Source organism: Camelus ferus, chromosome 22 (assembly GCF_009834535.1).
Source record: "Camelus ferus isolate YT-003-E chromosome 22, BCGSAC_Cfer_1.0, whole genome shotgun sequence".
NCBI lineage: Eukaryota > Metazoa > Chordata > Mammalia > Artiodactyla > Camelidae > Camelus > Camelus ferus.
The window spans coordinates 20,349,571-20,361,725 of record NC_045717.1 but is presented as its reverse complement, the minus strand read 5'-3'; the positions used below and the strand labels follow the sequence as shown (position 1 = coordinate 20,361,725).

The following is a 12,155-nucleotide window of genomic DNA, read 5'->3' as shown; positions in this document are numbered from 1 at the left end:
TTGTAAATATGTGTACATCATTGCATAGGGCCTAAGAAACAAGAAGGCAGGTGTTGGGGGTGGTACAGCTTAGTGGAAGAGCGTATGATTAGCAAGCAAAAGGTCCTAGGTTCAATCCCAAGTACCTCCACTAAAAAGACAAAAACAAACAAAAGCATAACATTAAAAAAAAAAGAAGAAGAAAAAGAAAAAAAGCCTGTAGAAAAGCATCTGATAAGCTTCCAGAGTCAGCACACCAAGCGTGGCTGACTCCGCTTGGAAACCCGCCCTCCGGGGACAGGAACCAGGCAAACCTCGCCCTCCGCGTCGGCGCGCGTCCGTCTCGCTTCTAACCCGGTCTTCTGCGCTCCGCTCGGTCCTCTGGGGCCGGTCGATACGGAGCTCCTGCTTTGGATCCAGGTCCAACCGCGTCCAACCGCAATCCCTAGCGTCTAGAAGAAGCGGCCGCGTCGTCGGGCCCTGTCCCTGCGGCACGTCATCCCGACCCTGCAGCGCCGCAGGCCCCGCCCCTTATGCTTATCTTGGGGCGGCCCCGGAAGTGGATGTGCTTCCGGTTTACATCTCACTAGCGCTTCTCGCTGTGGCGGAGATAGGTTTTCTCTTCTGTCGGCGTAAGGTTTCGGCGCTCAGCCACTTCCTCTCCGGCCTCCCCGGAGAGGAGACTTTCGGAGTCGCGGCGCCTCCTTCCGTCAGCACCCCGTGCTCGATGCTTCCCGCCTCGGCCCGTCCCCGAGCCTCTGCGCGCCCGCTCCGCCCGCGCGGGTCTCGGTGGTGGCTTGGGTGCCCTGTGGAGGCGGGGCCTCTTTTCCTACCGCTGTGCGCCTTTCTTCAAAAGCTGCCAAAGCAACCTTTGTGTCTCTTCCCTAGAAGAAGCATTTACGTTCTGGTAAACGGCGCCAGCGCCCTCTTCTCACGACCTGGAGATTGCGGCGCGTTCTGGTGAGCACTGGACAGAAATGCGCTGGCTGTGGGCATCCTTATTGAAGCTTAATAAATTTTTCAGGTGTTAGCTTGTTGTAGGTTGACCATTTGTTCATATTTTGCATAGCTAGTTATTTCTGTCTCTACGTCTGTAGTGAAGTGTTTATGATAAACTCTTGAGAGTAAGGAGACTGAAATAAGTTGCAAGTATGATATTTGACCTTTAATACTTGGTTAAATGCCTCACATGTAAGAACAAAGGAGTTATGTAATAACGGCTACAAATTAATGCCCAGAATAAAAACTCAGTAGGAAAATGATCAACAGGTTTGGATAGGCTCTTTATTAAAGAAAATATACACAGAGACGACAAATACATGAAAAGGTACTTGATATCATTGGCATCCAGGGAAATGCAAATTAATATCACAATATGATAGTATTACACACACTGAATAGTGTAAAGTAAAACTAAAAAGAGTGACAGTGTCGAGTGCTGGTTGAGATGCGCATACACAGTTAATGGAAACAACATTTTTTAAGAGTGTCAACTAAATATGATCTGTTGATAACACAATAGTAATGCAGGCACATGTCCACCAGTTCAACTTAAGCGCTATTTATAGCATCATTTGAAATATCCCTAAATTGGAAATAACTCAAAGCTGATTAAGAGAATAGTGGATGAATTGTTGAATATATTTTCTGTGGTGAACTCTTAAGCAAAGAGAAGGACCAAATCACAGGTAGATAGATGCAACAGGTCGGATGAAACTCAAAAACATATTATTGAATCAAGGAAGCCAGACATGAAAGAATGCATGCTGTTTGATACTGTTTCTTTAAAATTCAAAAACACGTAGAAGGGCCTAGAGTGTTAAATGTCAGGATAGTGGTTTCAATTGGGAGGCATGGAGTTAGTGGTCTGCAAAAGTGACAAGGAATATGTCTGAGATGCTGAATATGGAAATATTCTGTCTCTTGTCCTGAATGGTGGTTACCTGCAGCTGATCATTTCTTAATAGTTCATTGAGATTTTTATTCATGATTGCCTCCCTTAGTTGTATGTATGCTGTAATTCAATAAAAGAAGTTCAGGAAGTGAAACTAAGTGTTCTACCACATAAAGTTGAATGAGAAATGCAGAAGTAGAACAAAATGTACTGAAAGAATGAGTAACAATAAAATGAGTAATTAGTGGAAAAAAATAAAACTGATCGTTAATATGAAATGGTGAAAAGATGAAAAATATATTTATATAATAGCCTTTGTAGTTAACTGTGAGATAATATGCAAAGACTTCAATTTCAACGTAAAAGAAAAACAGTGACATGATTCAGACCCTGTGGAGTGGCAAACATTAAAGATATATTTTCGATCTCCCGCAAGGGGGTACCTCCTGCAGGGATGTGGGGAGAAAAAAAAGTATTTTGAGTTTTTCTAAAATCATGATACTCAAGTTTGGATGTCTTTGGGTCAAAATTGGAACACGAATTTTTTAAGTAAGTGAAATATCAATGACCACAGTCCTTGGAAGTGGTTATTTTCCTATTCTGTATTTTTCTTACCCATAACCAGTCTTATCTCTGTATCGGGAATGTATTTGTGTATGTGTAATACTCCTCACACTTTGATGGGATTGATTCTTTCTTTAACTGTATTGCTCATCACTAACGGGTACTCAATTACTTGTGTATTACTTGCTTTGCCCAATTGAACTGTGAGATCCCCAAGAACTGTTCCCTCCTTAGTACATAGTACCTGGCCTGGCATAAGGAAGGCCCTAACTAAATATTTGCTGACTGAATGAAGGAGTAAGAGACAGAGGGAGACAACATTTCCAAGCCTAACCAAGCTCCAGCAGGGGGTACTCAGGGAGACTTCTGATTTCATAAAATCTGTTGCATTTCTCCTCTCCATTATGCCTGGCAGAGGGTCTGGACTCAATTCTGACCGTGTTAGGAGTAACAACCACCGCAGGAGGTCAGGCTCTTGATACACCAACCTGTGTCCTCACCTTTTGTAACTGGTGATTTTGGGCCAATTACTAATCCTCTCTGAATCTCAGCTTTCTTGACTATTAAATATCCAATTTAAGGAGTTGTTAGGACAACTAAAGGAGTTTATATATTAGAACTACTAACAGGTGCAAAGTAAATGGCAATTCTTATTATTAATATTTGTATGATAGGATATTAAATTTTTAATGGCTGTCATATGTTTCATCTACAGAGAGATGTTTGATGATTGAGGAAAAATGTCTGTTGCTGAATGATTAATGTTGCAAACCAGTTACCCAAACGTTCTAGTAGACAAAGAGAAATTGAGATCAACCTCTTAATTTATTCACAAGCTTCTCTGGAGTGATCTGAGCAAGAAATGGAATGTTCTGGAAACTTTCACGATCAGATTCCCAGGATGGCAGCCCTTGATCTGACTCAGGTGTGTGGTGAGTCCTTGTTGGTGCTTCTTTTCAAATCATTTACTTCCTGTAGTTCCAGTGCTCAGGGGTTGAGAGATCCTGCACTGGCCATATTAGAGGGATTGAAATGGCCAGAGTCAGAATTCACATTCCTGAGATTTGGGATTCAAGAAGGCATGTGTGCACTTTTTGTGGGGATAAAATGTTCATAAGTTTTATTGTGTCTGTCAAACAACTCTGCCTCTCTGCACTTTTTTTTTTTTTTAATGGAGGTACTGGGGATTGAACCCAGGACCTTGTGCATGCTAAGCACAAGCTCTACCACTGAGCTCTACCCACCCCCTGCCTCTCTGTACTTTAATTTGTGTAACTCTGAGATGGAATTTTTAACCTGTTCTTCATGAGTAGCAAGATTCAGGAAAACATTTTCTCGCTTTGAGTAACTCAGGGTGTCACATTATGACATATTTTGTCGTATTATGGAGGTAATGTGTTTGTGGTGTGTTCTGTGCATGGCGTGGAACAGTTTATAGGCCTGCGATTGTTGGAATTGGATTGGCCGTTCAGAGTTGATGCCATTCTTCTTCTTTCTGAGGTCTGCTTTCTTGGGACCCATCCTGTCTTCACAAGAGGAAAACCAAGGAGGCACGGATGGTGGCTGAGTTACTGATGGGTTCTTCTCAGGCAAGTGGAAAGAGGACCTTTCTTCAAAATGTCATGCTTGTTTCTGTCAGGTAGCCATATCTCCTTGTAATGTCCCCAAGCTTTTTAAAGCATTTAATGGCCCTGCTCAGGGAATGACTCCCAAGTGAATTTCTCCAGGACCATGCCATCTCAGAATATACAGGAATTACATGAGATAGGATTCTTTTATCTCAATATTTATTAATTCTTTCTGATCCTCAGTCATGCTTGTTGGCTTACTGTCTTGCTGAGTGTTATGACAGATCTTAAGGAAGGATATGAAAGTATCTAATTTTTAATCTCATGGTATCTGTGTGTCACTGTGTAAATAATTCATCTGTTATTAGATTTTACAGAGTGCTACATTGTGTTCAGTGCTAACCACAGCTTATAAATAGAGAAGGGATAAAGCAAGAAGAGCCCACAGTAAAGTTGTGGTGAAATAAGTTCAGTCATGAATCAGTGATGCTGGTAAATCAATGTGACAATGTGATCAGGCAGCATATATAGCTAGAGAGGAGAGGTCTGGGCCCAGGAGCTCTGTGGCCTTCTGGTCTACCCTCCTCAATCCCTCGTGCATCTTTCTGAGGACATCAAAGGAGATGGTGTTTAGCTGAAGCCAGCATGTGTTTGATGGTTTAGCACTTAGTGACCTTCGAGGATGTGGCTGTGAACTTTACCCAGGAGGAGTGGACTTTGTTGGATCAAACACAGAGAGATCTCTACAGAGATGTGATGCTGGAGAACTACCAGAATCTCATGGCACTAGGTGAGGCTGGCATTATTTCTTCACTGAACCCGTTATGAAATGAATGTTTCCCAACTACCTTTGCTGTCGAATGGGAATAATGTGGTAAACAAGACAGACTGAGTCCCTGGCTCATGGGCCTTACTGTCTAGAAGATTCTAACCAAGAAAATGATCTTTATTTCCTTTAGGGACTAAAAATCTTAACATTTTCAGTGTGCATGAGGTCGGACATGGTTTTTAGGTCTTAGAGATCTCCAGTCATTTGAGGGCACAGAGAGAGAATGTGCTTGGAATTTTGTTCCTTTTTAAAAAGTTTTATTGCATTTGCTTAAGGTTTTGCGTGATTATTTTGCTATTTTTAAGTTAAACTTCACTGTCTTCAGGAACCCTGAAGGCTAAAGTGTTGGTTCCCAGTTCACGGACATGTTTTTCATGTCTTGCAAGTTCTTCTTCACGTATTTTTCCCTGAAGCAGGGTCTGAATCATGCAAACCCCATCTCAACTCTCCTTTGGAAGGAGCAGAAGAGCTGAGGAAAAGAGCAAGAAGAATTCTGCAGAGTGAGTTCATGGCAGGTACAGTTTTATGAAGAGCAATGCTAGTCTGGGAAAGAGGGCCTTTGGAAATGTCACTCTGCAAACTAAAAGGTAAATTCTTTTTTCTGAGAAGACTGAGGCCATTTAATATTATTATCTTTTGTTTGTTTTTGAGGGGGAAGGTTTATATGTTTACTTATGTTAGAGGAGGTACTGGGGATTGAACACAGGACCTCATGCATGTTAAGCATGCACTCTACCACTTGAGTTGTACTCTCCTCCCACAAAGACTGAGGCCATTTGGCTTCTGAGTTGCCTCAGGAACTTTCAATTCCCATTTACCTATAAATTCCATTGATCTTCTCAACCTCACAAAGATCCATCCAGCTTATTTGAAAATTTCATTATTTACAGGCAGCCCCCTTCATGATTCTTTCATATATTGCTTTCCTGATTCTGTCATCTTTTTGTTTACCATCAGCTTTACTTTTCCAGAGTATTATAATGCAGTAAATTACCTACAGTTTTGAAACCACATCCTTATCATTGTCAAACTCCTAACACAATCAGACTTTGTGGTCTATCTTTCCTTTTGTTTCATCATTTTTATTATGTTTCCTTCATATTAAGAAAGACATACGCATGGGCCATGTGCTTTTTTTTGAGGTAAAATGCATAGAAATCAACCATTTTAGTGAATGTAATTCATTGGTATTGAGTACAGTGATTTTTAGGTCCACTTCCAAAGGATACTGGTATCCATTAAGCAGTCATCTTGCATTCATCTGTACCCCGAATTCCTGCAACCACCAATCTACTTTCTTTATGGTTTTACCTATTCAGTGTATATCATATAAATGGAATCATCCAAAATGTGAGGTTTGTGTCTGGTGTCTTTCACTTGCACAGTGTTTTCAAAGTTCATCCATGTTATAGTATGTACTAGTACTTCACTCCTTTTTATGGGTAAATAATGCTCAATTTCATGGCTATTTCACATTTTGTTTATCCAGTTATATGTTGATGGACATTTTTCCCCCCACCTTTGGCAATTGTGAATACTCCTGTGAACATTTGTGTACAAATATTTGAATACCCATTCTTAACTCTTTTGGGTAACATACCTACAAATAAAATTGCAGGGGCATATGGCGATTTTATGTTAAATTTGTTAAAGATGACCAAACTATTTCATACAGAGGATGTATCATACTACAGTCTCATCAGCAGCGTAGAAGAGTTCCAGTTCCTCCATACCCTCACCAACACATCTTATTTCCCTTTTTTTAAAAAAAAAAAACCACTAACCATCTTAGCAGGTATGAAATGGTATCTTATTGGGGTTTTGATCTGTATTTCCCTAAAACAAATGATGTTGAACATCTCTTTATGTGCTTCTCGGCCATTTCTGTATTTTCTTTGGCGAATGACTCCTCTGCCCATTTTTTTTACCTTGGGTTGTCTTTTCGTTGTTGTAGGAGTTCTTTATGTACTTCAACAGTGGATCCTTATCAGATATATGATTTGCAAATATTTTCTCCCGTTAGGTTATCCTTTCACTTTTGAGAGTGTTCTTTGATGCCCAAACATTTTAAATTTTGATAAGGTCCAGTTGATCTATATTTTCTTCATTGCTTTTGGTGTCAAGAATAAGGATAGGTTGAGATTGCACATTGTCAAATCCAAGGTTGTAATGGTTTACCTCCATGTTTTCTTCTAAAAGTTTTATAGTTTTAGCCTTTACCTTAGGTTTTTAATCCAGTTTGAGTTAGTTTGTGTATATGGTGTGAAGTAGGGGTCCAATTCCATTCTTTCGCATGTGGATATCCCAGCACACAGTTGAAGAGACTGTTCTTTCCATTGAATGGTAATGGCACTCTTGTTGAGAATCAATTGATCCTAGATGTGCTGATTTAGTTCTGGATTCTCAGTTCTATTCCATTCATGTGTATGTCTGTCCTTTTGCCTGTATCATATATTTTCAATATTGTGTTTTTCAACTCCAGAATTTTATTTGGTTCTTTTTTGGAATTTCTAGCTCTTTATTTATAATCTCTATTTCGTGAGACACCATTCTTCTGGTTTCCTTTAGTTCTTTGTCCGTGGTTTCCATGCCCTCTTTAAACGTATTTAAACAAATTGGTTTAAAGTCTTTATCTAGTAAGTCCTATGCCTTGACTTTCAGAGATAGTTTCTGTTAATTTTTCTTATTTGCATACTTCATATTTTTTAGTTGAGAATGTAAACTTTGGATATTGTAATGTGTCAGTTTGGAAATGTGATTCACCCTTCTCCCTGGGATTTGCTGTTGCCTCTTACATGGATTGCTGATGTTCAGTGGCTTTCATTAATTATTTTTGTTATACATTCTATCTAGTACAGCCCCTGAAATCTATATTCTGTTACCTTAGTGGTCACCTTAGAATGACAAAAATTCCTTTAACACCTGAAGCCAAGAAAATAAAATTTTAAATTCTCTTTTAGTTTTTGACATTTGGCTCTGGGTTGGGCCACTACTTCAGTGCCTAGCCAGACTGTTTACAGCTCTTCCTTATCCTCCCCTTCCTGCTTGAGTGGATCTTGAAAGTCAGCCAGCGGTAAAGGTTTCTGTCCCCTCCGGCCTTGCTGAGCATGAATCTAGCCCTGAGCTTGCTTGCAGACTTCTCCATTCTCTGGTAAACATTAGAGTTTTTCAAAGCCCCTATTCACCCACATATAACATTCCCAGTTTGTTCCTCCCAGGGCTTTTCAGTCCATCTACCATTTGTCCCAACCATTTTCCCTTCCCTCAGGCTGCTGTGGCCAATACTTCATGTCTAGACACTTTCAGCAGAAGCTGCCTGTGATCTGCCTCACTCCAGGGAGCTCTCTGAGTTGGGTGAAATAAAGGGGAGCCCTTGTGAGGGCCACTGTTCTCCCTTTGGCACCAGCAGCTTGTCCAAGGAGTGCATCCTGCCATCTCCAGGGCTACAGCTGACCTGGAGAGTGTGGCTGGTAGAAGGGAAGTTAAAATGCCACAGTGCTCTCTTGGTGAAGTACAGCCACTTCTGTCTTCCTTAAGTGTTCACTTGGTTGTTGTATATATATATATTTTACTAGATTCCAAATTCTGTGAGAGCTAATGCTGATCGGTTTTGTAAGCTTGTTAGTTGTTTTCTGATGAGAAGGAATCCTGGAGTTTCTTATCCTGCCTTATTTTGTGATATCATTCTCTGTGCCATATGCATTTTTGTTGTTGTTGTTTTCATTTTTTTATCCTTATTTTTTATTGAAGTGTAGTTGATTTACAGTGTTAGTTTCAGGTGTACAGCAAAATGATTTAGTTATACATATACATACATACACTTATGTATTTTCCATTTCTTTTCCATTATGGCTCATGACAAGAAATCAAATATAGTTCCCTGTGCTATATCTGTGCCATATGCTTTGAAATAACTTTATCCCACAATTTTTCTCCAACTTTGAATTTTTCCACTTTATTTCAGAATCGGATTTGCAGCTTAAAACCAAAGGTTCCGTGCCTCTTCAAGATATTTCTGTGGAAAAAACATCAAATGGAATACAATTGGTAAGATCTCCAAGAAGTAATTTTTCCCCTTCATATCAGGACCAGAAACACAAAGTCCATGAGAATTATTTGAGATAAACACCATTTACCCAAAGAAAGCAGGGTCTATGAAGAGATTGTCTGAATGTCAGCAATTTGAGGAGCATTCTAAACTTACTTCAAACCTGCTTCTCTCCTAGACATCCCACATATAAAATCCATATATATGTAACTCTGATACTCAGTTTTTGAAGCACAATTTAGTCTAAATAGTTACCAGAAAAACTCTCTAAGATGCTCTGTGAAAGTAAATATAATGCAGGGTCCTGGCCTCATGGCTTATTCAATTTAAAATAGCTCAAAAACAGAGCAAGAAATCTGTACACTTTATGGCAATGGGAAAAAACTAATTATTATAATGTTTCTAATGCATAAAAGTCCCACAAGGGGGGGGGGGGAGTTCTGTTGTTATAATGAGTGTGAAAAAGTCCTTAGTTATTATTTGTACCTTAATCAATAGGAGAGCAGTAATGCTGGACTGAAACCATACAGCTTTAACCTGTGTGGAAGAGTATTTAGAGAACACTCGTTTCTTATGACACACATGAGAACTCACATTAGACAGAAAACTACTAAGGGTCATCAGAGTGGAAAAGCCTTCAAAAAGAACTTTATTCATACTTTACTGAAGGAAACCAGTGTCAGGGGGAAAACTTCCGAGTGTGTTCAACATGAAACAGTCTCCGGGCAGCTTTCAGATCTCACTGGGCACCAAAAAATGCAGACAGGAGGGAAAGTGTGTGAATGCAAAGATTGTTGGAGAACTGTCGTTAATCAGTCGTCGCTGAAGGTACGTAGGCGATACCACACTGGAGAGAAGCCCTGTGTGAGTAAAGAATGTGGGAAAGCCTTCACTCACCTTACAGATCGTCTTGGAATTCACAGTGGGAAAAAGCCCTACTTGTGTATGGAGTGTGGGAAAGCCTTTACTAGATCCACAGGACTCATTTTACACATACAAATTCACACTGGAGAAAAACCATTTGAATGTAAGGAATGCGGGAAAGCTTTTATTCATTCCTCCTACCTTACAAAACACGTAAGAATTCACAGTGGAGAGAAACCATATTTATGTAGGGAATGTGGCAAAACTTTTACTCGTTCCTCAGGACTTGTCTTACACATGCGAACACACACTGGAGAAAAACCCTACATATGTAAGGAATGTGGGAAAGCCTTCAATAATTCCTCGATGCTTAATCAACACGTGAGGACTCACACTGGAGAGAAGCCATATGAATGCAAGCAGTGTGGGAAAGCTTTCACTCAGTCATCAGGCCTTACTACACATTTAAGGACTCACACTGGAGAGAAGGCCTATGAATGTAAAGAATGTGGGAAGGCATTTGCTCGGTCCACAAACCTTAACATGCACATGCGAACACACACAGGAGAAAAGCCATACAAGTGCAGAGAATGTGGGAAAACCTTCAGGTACTCCACATGCCTTAATATTCACATGCGAACTCACACTGGAGAGAAGCCATATGAATGTAAGGAATGTGGGAAAACCTTCACTCAGTCTTCAGCACTTGCTAAACACCTAAGGACGAAGGCATGTGAAAAGACCTGTAAATGCTCCTTGGACCTTGGTATTCACATCTGAACTCATCTGGATAAGGACTTTGTGAAAGTAAAAATGTGAGAAAGCTTTATACTCAGTTTTCATCCTTACATGCTGTGTGGGAACTTACCTGGGGCAGAATCTGAATTCATATATATAAGGTGTGTGGGAGAGCAGTGCTCGTTCCCACCTTCCAACATGTGTAAGAACTCACGCTTCAGAGGAAAACCTAGTTATAAGGCATTTGGACAAGCCTTTTTGTTGTTCTGATGTTAATTTTACACATCTGAAATTACTGTAAAAGCCATTTGAAGGTAAAAATGAGATACAGCCTTAAATTATTTCACATGCTTTAAAAGCACATGATAACTCACACTGGGGATAAGTCATATATATGTAATGAATATGGTAAACCTTTACTTAGTGTTAAGGCCTTAATATCCACAAAAGATTTTGGCATAAAACCTTATGAATGTGAAGGATACAGGGAGACCTTACACTTAATTTTCATATCTTTTAAGAACTCAACATTAAAAAAAACTCACAGGACAGAGATGCCTTCTACATTAAGAAATCTGAGAGGTCTTCAGAGATTCCTGAAAGCTTAGCATATAAGAAGACTCATGAATGTAAGAAACGTTAAAAATCATTCTTGTGATGGGGACAGGGTATAGCTCAAGTGGTAGCATGCATGAGGCCCTGGGTTCAATCCCCAGCATCTCCATTAAAAGTAATTAAGTCAATATACCTAATTACCTCCAACCCCCCCCAAAAAGACAAGGGGAAATAAACCCCTAGATATTGGGGAATGAAGTAAAGATTACATAAATTCTATATGTTTGTCTGTATAATGTGTATATGTATAACATTTTAATATAAGTGCATAATAAATGAATTATATATATTGTGTATAAATTGTAAATTAAAACAGAGATCTATGATTTGACCAAATTGGATATTAAAACTAATTTATATAAGTTAACGTAATTTTGATGTATGAAGAAACTGTAATAAAGTTTATATACTAAAAAGTGTATAGGACAAAAAGATTAAAAGTGCATTAGTTGACTTTTGCACCTCTACAAGATAATTTGTAAATTAATATTTGCTGAAATGCACTGGGGTCTTAGCATGTAATTAACCTCCTCCACCTGGGTGGGGACCTCAGTTCCCCACAGAAGAACTCAAAGATATATTGTAATTGTATATTGAATGAGAAGGAACTAGGGCTCTGTTTTATTATTGCACTATTGTTTGACTGCTTGTCCTCCAATCATTAATTACTGAGCCCTGTTCAAGGGCAAGCATTATGGCCAGGCTTAAATCACAAAATGACTTAGGCCAAAATGGCTTCTCTTATGGAAAAAACAAAAAAGCTAGGTCTGGCTTTTTTCCTCTGAGGACCCCCCCCAACCCTATCTGCCTACAAACTTAGTACGGAGGCCCTGGACTTTATGGTAACACTGGAAAAATAAAAAATGGAAATACATACTGTAAGAAGAAAAACATAAAGGTTACAGAAAAATGTCACTAGTTTGAATACACAGGGAAATCAATGATTAGCATTTACCACGGTGTCCAATGTAAATAAAAAGAAATAAGGGGAAATAAAGGTTAAATACAGGATTGATCAAATGGAGAAGACAGACCATCTCAGGTTTTTGTCAGGCA

General features: G+C 39.5%; 1 protein-coding gene across 14 annotated transcripts; it reads left to right on the top strand.

The window, feature by feature from the left end:
* The first annotated feature begins 566 nt into the window (after positions 1-566).
* ZNF846 (zinc finger protein 846) lies at positions 567-11,566 on the top strand. Of its 14 annotated transcripts, XM_032465565.1 has the most exons (8): positions 567-793; positions 868-939; positions 3,274-3,369; positions 3,938-4,026; positions 4,669-4,795; positions 5,248-5,349; positions 8,799-8,881; positions 9,381-11,566. In XM_032465565.1, the coding sequence occupies exons 3-8, from the start codon at positions 3,300-3,302 to the stop codon at positions 10,524-10,526; spliced, it is 1,617 nt and encodes a 538-aa protein (XP_032321456.1). In that variant the 5' UTR covers positions 567-793; positions 868-939; positions 3,274-3,299; the 3' UTR covers positions 10,527-11,566. The 14 variants fall into 14 exon arrangements, with proteins under 14 accessions (XP_032321456.1, XP_032321463.1, XP_014410300.1 ...); XM_032465572.1 differs by having other exon boundaries at positions 567-939; positions 3,274-3,362; XM_014554814.2 differs by having other exon boundaries at positions 567-939.
* Positions 11,567-12,155: the final 589 nt, after the last annotated feature.